General features: G+C 41.0%; 1 protein-coding gene across 2 annotated transcripts in view; it reads right to left on the minus strand.

The window, feature by feature from the left end:
- Positions 1–1,536: 1,536 nt before the first annotated feature.
- CDK7 (cyclin dependent kinase 7) overlaps positions 1,537–19,581 on the minus strand; it is a 32,903-nt gene continuing 14,858 nt past the window's right edge. The window contains exons 5-12 of one of the 2 annotated variants that reach the window (XM_075854891.1): positions 19,478–19,546; positions 14,573–14,683; positions 13,796–13,914; positions 12,191–12,290; positions 12,046–12,090; positions 6,156–6,305; positions 3,278–3,425; positions 1,537–1,773 (exon numbers count right to left, since the gene is read on the minus strand). In XM_075854891.1, coding sequence (XP_075711006.1) covers positions 1,745–1,773; positions 3,278–3,425; positions 6,156–6,305; positions 12,046–12,090; positions 12,191–12,290; positions 13,796–13,914; positions 14,573–14,683; positions 19,478–19,546 — 771 coding nt within the window. In that variant the 3' untranslated portion in view covers positions 1,537–1,744. Of the gene's footprint in view, positions 1,774–3,277; positions 3,426–6,155; positions 6,306–12,003; positions 12,091–12,190; positions 12,291–13,795; positions 13,915–14,572; positions 14,684–19,477; positions 19,547–19,581 lie in introns of both variants that reach the window. The other variant, XM_075854890.1, reaches the window with a different exon arrangement.

Consider the following 19,581-nt stretch of genomic DNA (forward strand, 5'->3'; position numbering starts at 1 on the left):
CACCCACTGACCTTAATGGGCGGGTCGGGCAGAAACCGCCTGAAGATTGGGCAGGACGTTTCTTTTTCCCGCTAGCATCTGACTCACATTGAAATGAATGGGAGGCGGAATCTTGTAGCAGAATCCGCCGCAAAAATTCTGCCGAGTGAACAGGGCCTAAGTTATTCCTCCTAGAAATGTACAAATAGATAACTGGGTGTCACCATTCTCCTTGTCAATGGGGTGTGTCCCTAGTCGGTCACGGTCAGTCTGTGTAGGGACACACCTCTAACTGGTAACATCCAGTTGTCAATTCATACATTTCTAGGAGGAATAACAGAGGAACCAAACAATGCAGAGTTCTAAGAAAAGAGGATCTAGAATTGCCATTTCATGTTGAATACAATTATTTACCAAAACAGACATGTCAGGAGAGGTGGCAGGTCCTCTTTAAAAAGGAACACAAGCTAGAAATTAATGGTCAAATAAGCAGGAACTAAAAACGTGGCCGAATTTTCTGCAGGTTCCTGAAACAATTTTGAAGAAATCTTGCAGAGAACACAGGTTACAGCGATACTCCAGTCAAAGGTAAAAATTTTACGAAACATTGCAAATGTAGTGTCAACATATCTGGTACCCTCCTCCTGAAAAATCCTGCTGCCATTCCAGCTTTCATTCCCCTGTTGTCATCCATCTGCTGCCATCCAACCTGGGACACCCCACATTACCTTCTGATGGACCAGCGCCGATGAAATTATTGGCGCCGGTCCATCGGAGGGCAGTGTGTCTCAGACTTCCCAACAACGCTCTGCATAAAGAAATCAGAGAGGTTTCGCCAAGGAAAAGTTTTACGACAGCAGATTTAGGTCCAAACTTCTATATCCATTTTCAGTGATAATTCCAGTAAATTGCAGTTTTAAAGAGAACCTTTCACCTGCCCAGACATGTGCAGCATGCAATGGGCATGGCTGCAGAAACCCTGGGGCACTTTAAATTTTTTTTTCTACCCTTCTCCACTCTCCTCTCTCCAGCTCTTGCACAGTCCGTAGCGGTGACACGCCCCCTTGCCATTACACGCCCCCTTGCCAGTTCAGCAGACAAGTACAAGACTGATCTCTCGCGAGAGATCAGTCTTGTCCTTGTCTGCCGAGAGCTGGAGAGTGAGAGCGTGCACACGCACTTCTCTCTCCAGCTCTTGCTGTGGCACTGTCCGTAGCTGATTGGACAGTGTCACTGCGATGTTACACGCCCCTTGACAGTTCAGGGTATTTAAATATCGGGCGCCAAATATAGCGGCACCGATATCTAAATAACGGAGAAGGGTAGAATTTTATATATATATATATATATATATATATATATATATATATATGCTCCAGGGTTTGTGAAGCCCTCCCCATTACATGCTGAACATGTATGGGCAGGTGAAAGGTTCTCTTTAAACAAAATGTTTACTTACAAAAAATTAAATATATGACTTTTCATGAAACTTTTGGAGTAGAGAGATTATACAGGTTGGTATTGTGGGCAGCGTCAATGGTTTAAAAAACAAACATGAAAATTTATATATTTTTACTATCAATAGTAGTAAGAACTAGGTTTCATACAATAGGTTACAAAGTTGATCTTCAAGTTCAATATTTGGCGCACCACGTTCAAAGTTGTCGACAGCAATTTTTCTTTCCAGTAAAAACAGCGTGCTGTCAGAAGTTCAATATTTGGCGCACCACGTTCAAAGTTGTTTTTCCAGTAAACCAGCGTGCTGTCAGAAGTTCAATTTTTTCACAATGTCCTCTGAAAAACGAGATAAAAACCAAACAAGTCAGCTAAAACCAGTATTATACAAATCAGTATAACAAATATATCAAGTGGCAAGTAAAAAAAAAAAAAAAAAAATGTCTAATTGACAAGCGGAAAAAATAAATAAAAGGTTACTCTCTTCCATTAACATTAAAGTAGCAAGAAAAGGGCAGAAAGGATTTAAGCAATGCATGACTGGCATAAACTACACTAAAGACTTTTACACTGGGCAATTATCGGGCAGACAAGCGTTCATAGAAGCGATCAGCAGATTAACGATTGTATCTTTTTAAAAAAACTGAAATTATCGTTGTCGGCAGCAGATTTCCTTGACTGTAAAAAGGGAGACGCGCTGCCGACATGATAATGTATAGGGACGAGCGATCGGAGCAACGAGCGCACATCCCCATATATAGCTCCTTGTGACAGGAGCAAACGAGCGCCAATCAACGAGCTGTCTCCTTGATCGGCGCTCGTTGCACCGGCCAAGTGTAAGAGGACCTTAAGTTAATGGGCTGCAATCAAAGACACACATCGGTCTGCATAGGAGCTGTATACCACCCCCTTCGCGCACCTGTACGTCTTGGTGAGGACCAACGTCCTGGACCTCAACATACAGTTATGATGCAGGAGTGCAGAACATGTACCAACCTGCTATTTATACTGGTATTCTACCATAGTGATGGAGGATTATTGGGGATAGGTTGTTATAAGCCGATCCATGCTACAATATTACAGATTGTACAATAGCAGAAGTCTTGTCCGTGGACTAGGAAAACTGAATTCTGGCAACTTGAGAAGGCATACGTACTGTGCCTGGATTGTGTGTCAAGCTCCCATATAGGGTGCAGAAATTTCATTCAGATGTAGGGAACGGATTTTCAGTTCTAGAAATTCTGCAACAAAAATCTGCCACGTGTGAATAGGCAATATTTAAAATCGGTTGATCTGCTTATGACGTAGCAGCAGAAATAAGCATCATTTCCCTTTGCTCAGCTATGACAGTTCTGAGACAGGAAATCTAGTAAGACTCCTCTTACATTCACCTATCCATACACACAGCTAATTTTGAAAGGTAGGAATGGCAGTAGCGGCTCCCCAGGAAGTGCAAAACTATTTTCAGGAGTTTGATCATTGATTTAAATAAGTGTATATGGTAGGGAAACCCCTTTTAATACGGCATGGATGGCATAGGATAGGTGCCAGATTATCAGATATTCCGAAGAGTATATAGAATTCCACTGTAGGGGTAAAAATCCTTCATAAAAAATAAGATCCTTTTACAAATAGGTTCTCCTTGCTAGTCTTCCACATTAAATTGGAGTTCTGTGCTGGATTATCAAAGTTTCTGGACTATTGAATGCCAGATTGAAGAAAACTAGCTGTGCAATGAAGGATTGAAAATACACCTTCCCATTTATTATAGCTATTCACTCCGAGATATCAATTGAACGCTATATAGCCAGTATGACAGACCAAGCCGGTATCAGCGACTTACTTTGTTCTGGGCCTTCCGACCGCTTCCTTTTAATACCCAGAGTAAGGTTTTGCTGCTCTTTTAATGCTTCCACAGCACAGTTGGGCCTTGGCAATAAGTGCCCAGCTGTTGGTGCCGGTTTGTTCCCGAAATATTTTTTCCGTAATGCCTAAAACAAAATGAAAATAAATATATATATATAAAAAAAAAAAAAAAATTCACTAAAAGAGATACCCACGTAACTGCCCAAATCCTAAATAAGAGCGTTCAGGACAAGTTAGCAGCACGGATTGCGAAAACACCCAAAAAAGGAAGGTGGAGAAAATTCTCTATGCATTGAGAAATGTGAGGACAGATCCCTTTCTTGTGAGGAGCGGATCTCCAAGTGTCAGACTGGTGGAACCTCTGGGGGAAGTGGATTGGGATGCAACATTTTTTCAGTGATTTTTCAGAGATCGCAATACGACAAGGACCCTTGACGTGGGCTGCGATCGGGCGTATTTTGGCTAAAATATCAACCAATACCTCATGTTTCTCATGAATATTTATCGTTTATCATGGATATATTTTCAGGATGCAGCCAGGCCTTGTAATGCTGGGAGAACAGTGTGTCAGTACTTTGTGTGATACACTTAGGGTATGTGCACACGAGAACTGTCTTTTACGTCTGAAAAGACAGACTGTTTTCAGGAGAAAAGAGCTGCGTCGTTTCAGAAGTAAAAGCTCCTCCTCGCATTTTGCGAGGCGTCTGACGCCCGTAATCTTGAGCTGCTCTTCATTGACTTCAATGAAGAACGGCTCAAATTACGTTGCAAAGAAGTGCCCTGCACTTCTTTGCCGAGGCAGTCAATTTACGCGTCGTCGGCACAGTACGTCGGCAAACCCATTCAAATGAATTGGCAGATGTTTGCCGACGTATTGTAGCCCTATTTTCAGATGTAAAACGAGGCATAATACGCCTCGTTTACGTCTGAAAATAGGTCGTGTGAACCCAGCCTTATAATGTGCTGGGCAGACTGCCTTATCTAACAGTTTGGGCGTAACTAATAGGCTGTATGCCAGTATGGTGAACTACACGCACCCATGTGACTGGCACACTTATAGACGCTATATCTGTGTGCCATGATAATACTAAGCAGCCACCCCCCTCATGGATAGTAGACGTGTGAGTGTCTGTTCATCAGTATTTTTGCACCTGTGCAATCTCCCTCCATGTAGCATTGTAGTCTGTCTGTGTCCTCATGTGAATTGGTGTGTGCATCTGCCATTGTGAGGGAGTTTGGCTTTTTTTAGGGAACATTTCCCCTGCAGAAACGTAGTGTTCGGGTATGTTCACACGGCCTATTTTCGGCCATTTTTCGGGCTGTAAACGCCCGAAAAATCGGAAGCTTAACGCCTCCAAACATCTGCCCATTGATTTCAATTGGAAAACGGCGTTCTGTTCCGACGGAGTGTTTTTTGTGGCGTTTTTTTTACGCGTAAAAAAAACGGCTGCGAAAAAGTGCTGGACAATTCTTGGGACATTTTTGGAGCCGTTTTCCATAGACTATTGAAAAAAGCTCCAAAAACTGCAGTAAAAAGCGCAGCGAAAATTGCGAGTGGCACAAAAAAACATCTGAAAATCAGGAGCAGTTTTCTCTTGAAAACAGCTCCATATTTTCCAGACGTTTTTAGTCTAGTGTGTGAACATACCCTTACACGGCCTTCATTGAAGTAGGGTTGTCACGATACCAGAATTTGGACACCGATACGTCATGTAGTATTGCGATTGTCGATATCAAAATGATACTTTGCCAAGAACATTAATAAAAAAAAGCTCTTCCATTTTAAAGAAGTTTTTTATTTTATTTATTTTTTACAGTGTACACATCATACATGATGCTATAAATTTGTTGTGCAGGTTATTACGGTCGCGACTATACCGAATAAGTGTATATGTTATTTATTAAGTCTATTTTAATGTTTATTGTAAAAAAATAAAAAAAATAAAAAATGGGTGTATTTTTTTACTTTTTTTAAACTTTAATGTACTGGCATATATCTACATGCCAGTACATTAGCCCGTGTACTGATAGTACACAGGCAGTTGTTAGGACATACCTCAGTACGCCCTAACAGGAAATATGGTCAGACAGCAATGGGGTCCTTCAATGGACCCTGGGCTGTTTGCCCATATATGGTATGTCCCTCGATCGCATCAGGGGGATTCCCTGTAACGCTATCAAAGGGGCATCCCCCTTCTCATTTTCCCCTTGAATGCTACGGTCAGCTTTGATGGCGGTATTCAAGGGAATAGAGGTGGAGATCAGAGGTTTCTCTGATCTTCGCCGTTAGAGCAGGGCTGTGTAATACAGCCATTGCCCCGCTTCCGACAACATGTGTGCACACAGGGTTAGCGCTGCACTAATGAGTGGTGGCGCCGTCCCTAAAGGCAGAACATGGGTCATTTTTTCCTCAGTCTTGAGTGGTGAAGCCCAGTGCAGCGCCGGACGCATCACATCTTGATGACCGCGCACACACACACACAACTTGTCAGGAGCAGGGCAATGCATCTTACACAATGGCTATTACACAGCCACAGCCCCGCACTGACTAAATTCACGTGCTACATTACTAAGATGTGCGGCCGCACAGCTTAGTATCGAAATATATGAATTAATGGTATTGAACAGTTTGAGGGTGCATGACATCGAAATAGTATCGATATCATGCAACCCTACATTGAAGTCAATGCAATGAGTCCTTGGGTGCAGGGAACCCCCATTTATGACATCTGGTTTGCAGAGGTTACCAGAGTGAACAAACCCTTTCATTTTTAGAGGACGTGAGGATCTAATCGAAGAACATTGTTCGAGAGACACACAAATCTAACACAAAAAGAAAACAAAAACACAAGTACTTGCGAAGCGGTGCATCTTGAACAAGGGTTGTAAGTGAATAAACCCTGTAGGAGCTCAAGGAGGTCATCTCCTGCTGCGCTGAAGATAAGATGGAGCGGGGTCCCCGGAAAGATCTTAAATGTGACGTAGTCTGGTAAACTGGACATACCCTGCAAAAAAAAAAAAAAAAAGCTACTCATCAGCAATTAAAACTCGTCAAACTAATCTGTCACCATTAGTACTCATGAACATAGCATTGTGTACTATGGAGCTGTAGACGTTGTGTGCCATGTATTGCGTGTAGACGCAATGCTCAAGTGCAGAATAACTTGTAAAGATATTGAAAAGATTATCTATCAGAATCGTGGTTGTAACACTAAGATATGGGATATTCGGAATACTTCCCCTTTGACAGTCAACTCCTCCACATCATAATATCCAGTGTATCAGTGAAGTAGAAATAAACCATACATTTAATATATCCTTCAGTATACTTATTATTATACTTCCTTTCTCTGCTGCTTATGGAAGATCTGGGTCCTTTTTTCTTTCTGTACATTTTGTCCAAGATCTTTTATACTTTCTTGTACACAATTACAAGCACTGATGTTTTTTATATTCCTATATCTCATTTGCAAGGTGGAATGTAATTTAACCCCTTCCCTCTTTGGCCGCTTTTGACCTTCCTGACAGAGCCTCATTTTTCAAATCTGACATGTTTCACTTTATATGGTAATAACTCCGGAATGCTTTTACCTATCCAAGTGATTCTGAGATTGTTTTCTCGTGACACATTGGACTTTATGTTACTGGCAAAATTTGCCCCATACATTCAGTATTTAATTGTGAAAAACACCAAAATTTAGCGAAAAATTGCAAAAATTTGCATTTTTCTCAATTAGAATGTATCTGCTTGTAAGACAGGCAGTTATACCACACAAAGATGTTGCTAACTAACATCCCCCATATGTCTACTTTAGATTGGCATCGTATTTTGATCATCATTTTATTTTTCTATGACCTCACAAGGCTTAGAACTTTAGCAGCAATTTCTCACATTTTCAAGAAAATTTCAAAATGCTATTTTTACAGGGGCCAGTTCAGTTGTGAAGTGGCTTTGAGGTCCTTAGATATTAAAAACCCCCAATAAGTGACCCCATTTTAAAAACTGCACCCCTCAAAGTATTCAAAACAGCATTTAGAAAGTTTCTTAACCCTTTAGACATTGCACAGGAATTAAGGCAATGTAGAGGTGAAATTTACAAAGTTCATTATTTTTTTCCAGAAATTCATTTTGAATCCATTTTTTTTGTACCACAGAATGTTTTACCCAAGAAATGCAACTCAATATTTATTGCCCAGGTTCTGCAGTTTTAGGAAATATCCCACATGTGGCCGTAGCGTGCTACTGGACTGAAGCACCGGCCTCAGAAGCAAAGGAGCATCTGGTGGATTTTGGGCCTCCTTTTTATTAGAATATATTTTAGGTACCATGTCAGCTTTGAACAGGTCTTGTGGAACTAAAACAGTGGAAACCCCCCAAAAGTGACCCCATTTGGGAAACTACACCCCTCGAGGAATTTATCTAGGGGTGTAGCAAGCATTTTGACCGGCCAGTTTTTTTGCAAAAATTTTTGGAACTTGGCCATGAAAATGAAAATCTAAATTTTTTCAAATAAAATGTAGGTTTAGCTAATTTTTTTTCATTTCCAAAAGAACTAAAGTAGAAAAAGCACCACAACATTTGTAGAGCAATTTCTCCCGAGTAAAACAATACCCCACATGTGGTAATAAACGGTTATTTGGACACACAGCAGGGCTTAGAATGGAAAGAGCGCCATTTGGCTCTTGGAGCTCAAATTTAGCAGGAATGGTTTGCGGAGGCCATGTCGCATTTGCAAAGCCCCCTAGGGGACAAAACAGTGGAAACCCCCACAAGTGACCCCATTTTGGAAACTATACCCCTCGAGGAATTTATCTAGGGGTGTAGCAAGCATTTTGACCGGCCAGTTTTTTTGCAAAAATTTTTGGAACTAGGCCATGAAAATGAAAATCTACATTTTTTTCAAATAAAATGTAGGTTTAGCTAATTTTTTTTCATTTCCACAAGGACTGAAGGAGAAAAAGCACTATAAAATTTGTAAAGCAATTTCTCCCGAGTAAAACAATACCCCACATGTGGTAATAAACGGCTGTTTGGAGACACGGCGAGGCTGAGAAGGGAAAGAGCGCCATTTGGCTTTTGGAACTCAAATTTAGCAGGAATGGTTTGCGGAGGCCATGTCACATTTGCAAAGCTCCTGAGGGGACAAAACAGTGGAAACCCCCAACAAGTGACCCCATTTTGGAAACTACACCCCATGAGGAAATTATCTAGGAGTATAGTGAGCAGTTTGACCCCACAGGTGTTTTACAGAACTTATTGGAAGTAGGCCGTAAAAATGAAAATCTACATTTTTTCAAATAAAATGTAGGTTTAGGTATTTTTTTTTCATTTCCACAAGGACTGAAGGAGAAAAAGCACCATAACATTAGTAAAGAAATTTCTCCCGAGTAAAACAATACCCCACATGTGGTCATAAACGGCTGTTTGGACACACGGTAGGGCTCAGAATGGAACTAGCACCATTTGGATTTTGGATAGTGTCTGGGCGCCATGTCACATTTGCTGAGCCCCTGTAGTACTAGTACAGTGGAAACACCACAAAATTGACTCCATTTGGGAAACTGCACCCCCTGAGGAATCATCTAGGGGTATAGTGAAAATTTTGATCCCAAAGGTTTTTTGCTGAATTAATTAGAATTAAGCCATGAAAAATATTTTTTTTTCCAACAAGATGTAGTTATAGATCAACATTTTTCATTTTTACAAGGAATAGAGAAGAAAAAGCACCCCAACATTTGTAAAGTAATTTCTCCCGAGTACGGTAACACCCCATATGTGGTTATAATCAGCTATTTACGTATATGGGAGCATTCAGAAGAAAAGGAGCGGTATTTATCTTTTGGAGCGTAGATTTTGCTGGAATGGTTTGCGGACGCCATGTTGCATTTGCAAAACCCCTGATGTACCAAACAAAAGTGACCCCGTTTTAGAAACTACACCCCTAAATGCATTTATCAAGGGGTGTAGTGAGAATTTAGACATCACAGGTGTTTTTCAGAAATGAATACGCAGTGGATGGTGCAAAGTGAAAATGTCAATTTTTCCACTGATCTGCCCATTCACCGCACAAGATGTTGTGCCCCTAGAGAATCTTACCCCATAAATTGTTAAGCGGGTTCTCCCGGGTATGGTAATGCCTTACTTGTGGCCATAAATTGCTGTTTGGGCACACTGTAGGGCTAAGAAGGGAAAGACCGCCATTTTGAGCATGGATTTTGCTTGGTAATAGTTCTGTTTGGGGTTTTGCTGGTATTTCAGTTTATAATGTGGGGGCATATGTAATCTGTGCGGAGTATATCAGTGGTATATGTAAGCTGTGCGGAGTATATCAGGGTATATGTAATATGTGCGGAGTACATCAGGGTATATGTAATCTGTGCGGAGAACATCAGGGTATATGTAATCTGTGCGGAGAACATCAGGGTATATGTAATCTGTGCGGAGTATATCAGGGGTATATGTAATCTGTGCGGAGTATATCAGTGGTATATGTAATCTGTGCGGAGTACATCAGGGTATATGTAATCTGTGCGGAGTACATCAGGGCATATGTAATCTGTGCGGAGTATATCAGAGTATATGTAATATGTGCGGAGAACATCAGAGTATATGTAATATGTGCGGAGAACATCAGAGTATATGTAATCTGTGCGGAGTACATCAGGGCATAATAAGAGGGTATAATAATGGGGTAAATAATACAATTATCCATAGATGTGTGTTACGCTGTGAAGCGATCCGTTATGCGCAGGCCGGTGTCACACTGATAAACGGTTTTCTTTCTTATCCCTCCTTTGTAACACTCTGCACCTTTTGGGGACTTTTTCTCCTTCATAGTTTGGGAAATATTACTGGGAAAGTTTTGCGCTGGTATAATACGGGCACCCTCGCTTCCAGCGGATGTGCGATGTCCCTTCCCTTCCTAGTTCCTAAATACTAGGGCCCTGAAACTGAAGGAATGTTCCCCTCCGGCCTGCGCATTGAGATGTTTTTTCATCACCGCATTACTAGTGCCATAACTTTTTTATTTTTCAGTTGATTGAGCGGTGTGCGGGCTTGTTTTTTGCGAGACGGGCTGTAGATTTTATTGGTATCATTTTAGAACACATACGACTTTTTGATCACTTTTTATTTAATTTTTTGGTAAAGGAAATTACCAAAAACAAGCAATTCTGGAATCATTTTTTATTGTTTTTTTTTTATCGGCATCCACAGTGTGCCCTAAATTACATGTTAGCTTTATTCTGCGGGTCGATACGATTACGGCGATACCAAATTTATATAGTTTTTTTTATGTATTGCGGCTTTTGCACAATAAAATCACTTTTTTTATAAAATCATTTGTTTTCTGTGTCGCCATTCTAAGACCCATAACTTTATTATTTTTGCGTGCACGAAACGGTGTCAGGGATTATTTTTTGCGGGACGGATTGCCGTTTTTATTGGTACTATTTTGGAGTAAATGTGACTTTTTGATCACTTTTTATAGCATTTTTTGGAAGGAGATGTGACCTAAAAACAAAGATTCTGGCGTTGTTTTTCATGTTTTTTTTTTACGGCGTTCACCGTGCGGGATAAATTACATAATAGTTTTGTAGTTTGGGTCGTTACGGACGCGGCGATACCAATTATGTATAGTTTTTTTAATTTTTACGGTTTTTCCCATAATAAAAGTCTTACTATGGGAAAAAAGTCAGTTTAGCTTTATTTTTATTTGAAATGTGTGTGTTTTTATTGTTTTACGACATTTTTATTAACTTTTTTTTACTTTTCTGACTTGTCCCACTAGGGGACATGAGGGCCTGATGCCCCGATCGCTACTCTAATACACTGCACTACATACGAAGTGCAGTGTATTAGCGCTGTCAGTTATTCACTGACAGCAAGCCTATGAGGACACGCCGAAGGCGGGTCCTCATGGGCTCCCGTACAAGGCAGACTCGGACGCCATTTTCTGGCGTCCGATTGCCACAGCAACCCAGCGATTGCATCACTGGGTTGCCGATCGGGTGAAAACCTATCAGATGCTGCGCTCTATTGAGCGCAGCATCTGAGGGGTTAATCTGCCGGATCGGAGAGTAGCTCCGGTCCTGGCAGTTACAGGAGGGTGCCAGCTGTATAATACAGCTGTCACCCCGCGGTGATGGTGCCGGCTCTGCTCCTGAGCCCGCACAATCACTGCGCCGTACATGTACGGCGCTTTGCGGGAAGCACCTCCCGACAGCGCCGTACATGTACGGCGCATGTCGGGAAGGGGTTAAAGTACTTTGATTATTTGACTTTATGTATATATACATTGTATATCCATGTGATTTATTCTACAGTCAAGAATGTCTGGCTAGTTTTATGCAACATTTCTCAATAAAACGAGTTTAAAAAAAAAAAAAAAAAAAAAAGCCATTTGGGTCACTGGTAAATCAGAGATACTCTTGAGGGTGATTTTGTGGGGTTTATGTTTCGTGAGAAAAGGAATGACAAAACACTGTTAAATAGATTACAACTTTAAATATAAGAATTTTCCTGATTTGGTTAAGAAAAATACATTAGATAACCAATCTCAAACGTGGCAAAAAGTGGATGCCATAGTGAGAAAGCCAGGCCACTGCTCAACTAGAGGATAAAGCTTTACAGCGGTCAGCTATTTGTAACACATACATTTCCCATTGCAACTCTTAGCACATTCAGGAAGGCAGAATACTCACAGGCCACTGCTCCTCTGTTGGAGTCCCTAAAGTCTCAAATACCTTTGTAAGTTGATCCAGATCAGAATCCCCAGGCAGAAATGGGACCTAAAACAAGTTATTATATATTAAAACTAAAATATTTTCTTTTACTTTAGAAAATGTGGCTTTCAAAGCTTTAGTCCAGATTTAAAATATATAAATTTACCCTCAGTAAGAGTTCTGCTAGAATACAACCCACTGCCCACATGTCCACGCCCACACCATACATCCTGGCGCCAAACAGTAACTCTGGTGACCGGTACCACCTATTAAAAAAAATAATTAATATATATAGAAGGTTAATATGAATTCACGTATCCATCCCATTTTTCATCTCCCCATAGAATAGTATCCACGAGGTGTCCAGTGTGTGCTTCCCTGACACCCCACTGCTGTTGTCAGTCATCGGCCCCCATCGCAAAACAACATTAAGCAACTGTAAAATAAATATCTGTGCTCCCTTGTAATCATATACTAGTCTCTCTCAATTAGAATATCATCAAAAAGTTAATTTCAGTAATTCAAAAAGTGAAACTCATATTATATAGGTTCATTACACACAGAGTGAAAACCCAAAATTTAGTGTCTCAAAAAATTAGATTATAGAAGCCCAATTTCAAAGATGATTTTTAATACCGGCCTGCTGAATGTTGGCCTACTGAAAAGTATGTACAGTGTATGCCCTCAATACTTGGTCGGGGCTCCTTTTTCATGAATCACTGCATCAATGCGGTGTGGCATGGAGGCGATCAGCCTGTGGCGCTGCTGAGGTGTTATGGAAGCCCAGGTTGCTGTGATGGCGGCCTTCAGCTCGTCTGCATTGTTGGGTCTGGTGTCTCATCTTCCTCTTGACAAAATACTATATAGATTCTCTATGGGGTTTAGGTCGGGTGAGTTTGCAGGCCAATCAAGCACAGTGATACCTTGATTTCCAAATGAAATGCAAAATTTACTTTCATCTGAAAACAGGACTTGGGACCACTGTGTTATATGAAGTCCAGAGTCAGCCCAGCCGTCCACCAGGAAATTTTAGAGAACTTCATGCTTCCCTCTGCTGACAACCTTTATGGAGATGCAGATTTCATTTTCCAGCAGGACTTGGCACCTGCCCAGACTGCCAAAAGTACCAATACCTGGTTTATTAACCACAGTATCACTGTGCTTGATTGGCCAGCAAACTCGCCTGACCTAAACCCCATAGAGAATCTATGAGGTATTGTCAAGAGGAAGGAGACACCAGACCCAACAATGCAGACGAGCTGAAGGCCGATATCAAAGCAACCTGGGCTTCCATAACACCTCAGCAGTCCCACAGGCTGATCGCCTCCATGCCACGCCGCATTGATAACACCTCAGCAGCGCCACAGGCTGATCGCCTCCATGCCACACTGCATTGATAACACCTCAGCAGTCCCACAGGCTGATCGCCCCCATGCCACGCCGCATTGATACAGTAATTCATGTAAAAGGAGCCCGACCAGGTATTGAGGGCATATACTGTACATACTTTTCAGTAGGCCAATATTTCGGTATTAAAAATAAATTTTTCAAATTGGGCTTATATAATATTCTAATTTTCTGACACTCTAGATTCTGAGTTTTTATTAACTGTTACCATAATCATCAACATTAATAGATCACTGTGTGTAATGTATCCATATAATATAGGAGTTTCACTTTTTGAATTGAATTACTGAAATAAATTAACATTTTGATGATATTCTAATTCATGGAGAAGGACTAGTGTTACCACCATGTCACATTTACTTACCTTGTTACCACTTGATGAGTGTAAACTCTGTTTGGACTCCCAAATGACTTCGCCAGACCAAAATCGGCCAGTTTAAGGACTCCATTCTCATCTAGCAGCAAATTGTTTGGCTTCAAATCCTACAAAAGACAAATTGAATGTCTCGGATGTGCTTAATCGATTTTATATGGACACTGCGTCTTCCTGTGCTAGAATACAAAGATCCGCACATCACTGCCATCGGACACGGGGAAGTTATTAAAAAGACTAGTCTATCCCCACCTGACACCAGGAGACCACCGTATTACATACAGCCCCATACCTCATCATAGTGGAAACACTGCGGAGGTCACTGACTGCCATATAATGTGGACGAATTTTGTGAAATATAACGGAATAATCCAGTAACTCGGCTAGTTAACAAGCTCACATACACAGGGTATGAAGGAGGTAAACTTCATCATGCCATACACGTTAGATAGCCAACAGAGATCTCTTCCAACTCCTCCACAAACAGTCTGATTACTTATTCCCCCAGGTACAGCACCACTCTTGACCATAGTCTGTGTCTACTATTGCATCTCAGCCCCATTCACCTAAGTTGAAATGCCAGACAGAAAAAAAAAAAAAAAAAGAAAAAAGGAGGATTTCCTAATCTCAAACAACTCCTATATAAAGTAACGTTTTTTTTCCTTTGGTGACCCTTCACTTGCATGTTAAGGAACTGCATTGACCTCCCAGACTCACCAGTGCCTATAGTATTATTCTTATAGGTGGCATGTGTATGAAGTCTCTCACCCTATGCAGGATCCACAGATGATGTAAATATTCCAGTCCTTGCAGAGTCATCAACATGTAAGACTTAATGTGTGCCGGAGTTAAGACCAAGCTCGTATCCCTTATAATAGCCTGAGGAAATAATGACATCACATCAATATTCATCATACACCGCAACTATGCAAACAAAAAGGAGTGTGTTTTCCATAGCAACCAGCTTGTTTGCTATGGACATTCCCTGTACTGGTTCTTCTAAATCTGCCCCCATTAAAAGGGGTTTCCAGCTGTATGTACTGTGTATTAACCCCTTCAGGACTGAGCCTGTTTTGGCCTTCAGGACGAAGCAGATTTTTCAAATCTGACATGTGTCACTTTATGTGGTAATAACTCCGGAATGCTTTTGCCTATCCAAGTGATTCTGAGATTGTTTTCTCGTGACATATTGTACTTTATGTTAGGGAAAAAATTTGGTCGATAAATTCAATATTTATTTGTAAAAAACACCAAGATTTGAAGAAAATTCGCAAAAATTAGCATTTTTCTAAATTTAAATGTATCTTATTGTAAGACAGATCGTTATACCACACAAAATAGTCACTAGTTAACATTTCCTATATGTCTACTTTAGTTTGGCATAGTTTTTTGAACATGCTTTTATTTTTCTAGGACGTTACAAGACTTAGAACTTTAGCAGCGATTTCTCATATTTTCAAGAAAATGTCAAAAGGCGATTTTTACAAGGACCAGTTCAGTTCTGAAGTGGCTTTGAGGGCCTTATATATTAGAAAGTCCCCATAAATCACCCCATTTTGAAAACTGCACCCCTCAAAGTATTCAAAACAGCATTCAGAAAGTGTTTTAACCCTTTAGGCTTTCACAGGAATTAAAGCTATGTAGAGGTGAAAGTTACAAACTTTGTAATAAATGTTTTTCTATACCACAGAAGGTTTTACCCGAGAAATGTAACTTATTATTTATTGCCCAGATTCTGAAGTTTTTAGAAATACCCCACATGTGGCCCTAGTGCGGTCATGGACTGAAGCACAGGCCTCAGAAGCAAAGGAGCACCTAGTGGATTTTGGGGCCTCCTTTTTTTAGAATCTATTTTAGGTACCATGTCAGGTTTGAAGAGGTCTTGTGGGGCCAAAACAATAAAAATCCCCAAATGTTACCTCATTTTGGAAACTACACCCCTCAGGGAATTTATCTAGGGGTATAGTTAGCATTTTGAACCCACAGTTTTTTTGCTAAATTTATTTGAATTAGTATGTGAAGATGAAAATCTACTTTTTTTCTGAAAAACCGTAGAAATTTTTAATTTTTTCAAGGAATAAAAGAGAAAAAACACCCCAACATATGTAAAGCAATTTGTCCCGATTATAGCAATACCCCATATGTGGTAATAAACTGCTGTTTGGACCCACAGCGGGCCTCAGAATGGAAGGAGCACCATTTGGATTTTGAAATTCTGATTTTGCTGGAATAGTTTTCAGTGCCGTGTCACGTTTGAAATGCACTGGAGGGAACAAAATAGTGGAAACCCCCGGAAAGTGACCCCATTTTGGAAACTACACTCATCAAGGAATTTTTCTAGGGGTAAAGTTAGCATTTTGACCCCACAGTTGTTTTGATGAATTCATTGGAATTATTCTGTAAAGGTAAAAATCTTTTTTTCTGAAAAAAGGTAGCCATTTTTAATTTTTACAAGGAATAAAGGAGAAAAAGCACCCCAACATTTATAAAACAATTTCTCCCGATTACGGAAATATGCCATATGTGGTAATAAACTGCTGTTTGGACCCACAGCAGGGCTTAGAAGGGAAGGAGCGCTATTTGTCTTTTGGAGCTCAAATTTAGCTGAAATGGTTTTTGGGTGTCATGTCGCATTTGCAAAGCCCCCGAGAGGCGAAAACAGTGGAAACCCCCCAAAAGTGGAAGTTACACCACTTAAAGAATCTATCTAGGGATATAGTGGGCATTTAGACCCCACAAGTCTTTTGCAGGATTTATTAGAATTAGGCCGTGAAAATGAATATCAACATTTCTTCCACTAAAATGTTGCATTTTTTCAATTTCACAAAGGATAAAGGGGGTAGAAGCTGCCCAACATTTGTAAAGCAATTTCTCCCGAGTACGGCAATACCCCACGTGTGGTCATAAATGGTTTTTCATTAGAAAGTAATTAACCCTTTCTGGACTGATCCATTTTTTCTTTTCCTTTTTAGTTTTTTTTCTCCCCGCGCTCCAAGAGCCACAACTTTTTTATTTTTCAGTCAATAGAGCGGTATGAGGGTTTATTTATTGGGGGACGAGCGGTCGTTTTTATTGGTACCATTTTTTGGTACAAACAACTTTTTGAGCACTTTTTATTACATTTTTAGGTAGAGCCAAGGTGACCAAGAAAACAGCGATCTTGCCGTTTTAAATGCTTTATTTTTCACGTGAGACGCTCTATACATCACCCCCCACACTTAGACATGCTATGTCGTGGTGCGCGAAGGGGTTAATGCGCAGCGCATGGTGCGGAGTGAAAATTAAAATTTTCCACTCATATGCCATTTTAGTGCACTACATGTTATGCCCAGTTTGTGCCACTGAAGACAAATACCTCATAAAATATTAACCGGGTTCTCCTGGATATGGCGATGCCATATCTATGGTCCGTAAACTGGTGTTTAGGCACGCTGCAGGGCTCAGAAGGGAGGGAGCGGCATTTTGCTTTTGGAGCGCAGAGTTTGCTTGGTGGTAGTTCTGTTTGGGGTTTTACTGGTGTTTCAGTTTATAATGTGGGGGCATATGTTATCTGTGCGGGGTACATCAGGGTATAATAAGAGGGTATAATAATGCAGTAATAAATAATAATCCGCAGATATGTGGCCGGTGTCGCACTGATAAATGGCGCCCGATCTTATCTGCTTTTGGATACTCTGCAGATGTTGCATCGCCATATTCTGAGAGCCAGAACGGTTTTATTTTTTCTCCACCGGAGCTGTGTGAGGGTTTATTCTTTGCGGGACAATCTGTAGTTTTCATTGGTACCATTTTGGGGTACCAGAAATTTTTTTGATCACGTTTTATTCCATTTTTTGGCAAGCAAGGTGACCAAAAACCATCAATTCTGACAATGTTTTTTATTCTTTTTTTTTTATGGCGTTCACTCTGGGCTATAAATTACCATTATATTTTATACTGCGGGTCGGTACGATTACGGCGATACCATATGTATATAATTTTTTTATGTTTTGCAGTATTTGTGCAATAAAATCACTTATTTATAAAATAAATAATTTTTTGTCACCATATTCTGAGAGCGATAACTTTTTTATTTTTCAGTCAAAAACGCTGTGTAAGGGCTTGTTTTTTTGCGGGACGGGTTGTAGTTTGTATTGGTACCATTGCGCCGTACATGTGACTTTTTGATCACTTTTTATTGTATATTGTGGGAGGAGTGGTGACCAAAAAATTGTGATTCGGGCATTGTTTTTCGTTTATTTTTTTCGCGGTGCCACACACAGCCCCCAGCGCAGGCAGTGCCACACACAGCCCCCAGCGCAGGCAGTGCCACACACAGCCCCCAGCGCAGGCAGTGCCACACACAGCCCCCAGCGCAGGCAGTGCCACACACAGCCCCCAGCGCAGGCAGTGCCACACACAGCCCCCCTGTAGGGTACAGTTCCAGGAGAAGTCCCTGACTTAACTGTCCATATAGGGACAGTGAAGTCAGGGACTTTTCCTGGAGCGGAATCCCCGACCACAGCTTTGGCCAAAGCTGTGGCTGGGGATTAGGGATTCAGCTCCTACAGGGAACAAAATAGCCTCCTCTTCCTCACATGCACTTCGCACTGTGAGGAGAAGAGAGAGAGCGGCAGAAAGCACACCTGTCACTCAGATCACATCCGTGTGACCGCCGTGCTTTACACGGCCCCATAGACTTCTATGGGAGCCGTGGGGCCTGGAGAACGGCCCAAAATAGAGCATGCCCCATTAAGATGGGCTGCCAAAAAATTAAAAATAAATATTAAAAAAATAAATCGGCGGTGTGAATAGCCACATATGGGGTCTATTGTTCCTACTGCGGCCGTGTGACGGCCGATCAAAGAACGCACGTCACACGGCCGAGAATCCCTGTTGTGTGGGATTAGTCCAAGTTGTTGTATTGTTTTTTTTGCCGATAAAAACCCTTTAGAGCTCTTACGTCCGTACTGGTCTACTTACCGTCACTTTACACTATTCTAGTCATCAGAAAAAATGGAAGTCTTCTTCCCTGCATGAAATAGAAACGTAGTGGAAATATGACTAACTGATAAGTCGTAGAAACCCTTCAGAATTTGTTAGGATCTGTTTAGGACTTGTTAGCCCAGTCTAACAAATTCTGATGGGTTTCTACAACTTATCAGTTAGTCATAAATCCACTAGATTTTTTTTTTTATGCAGGGAAGTAGACTACACTATTCTTGACGTCAAAAACAATGGCAAAGTGACAGTATGTAGACCAGTACGGATGTAAGAGCCCTAAAAGGGTTTTACTGGAAATAAAACAGGGACACTGATCAGTAGTTGGAAGTACCAGGCAAAGCTGCAAATACATTGGAGGGGCTGCTGTGCTCACTGTAGAAGTTCAGCCCCATTCAAATCAAGTGTCACAGCCCCTTCATTCATTCTGCCGATTCTGGGGGTCCCACACATTGATGGTCTAAGGATAGACAGACAATCACGGTTGTCTCCCAGAAATCCCCTTTAATCAACGTATAATGAAAGGAACGGTTTGTGCTACCGCTCATGCATTCAGCTCACAAAGGACTGCCTGGACTGGTTTTACTTGTATCCGCCTCTCAGATTGAGAATTAAATGTGAACATCGTCATAGAACGACAAACAAAATTCAACTATTATATAACGCCGATGTACATCTATGGATCCTACTTACCTCTAGATCGGTTTCCATGAAATCAAATACCAGACTTATGTTTGATTTGTGGCCAAACGCATCTAAAAGCTGTAATGACAAAGACATTATCTGAACCATGTCCT

This window comes from Rhinoderma darwinii, chromosome 1 (assembly GCF_050947455.1).
Source record: "Rhinoderma darwinii isolate aRhiDar2 chromosome 1, aRhiDar2.hap1, whole genome shotgun sequence".
Taxonomy (NCBI): domain Eukaryota; kingdom Metazoa; phylum Chordata; class Amphibia; order Anura; family Rhinodermatidae; genus Rhinoderma; species Rhinoderma darwinii.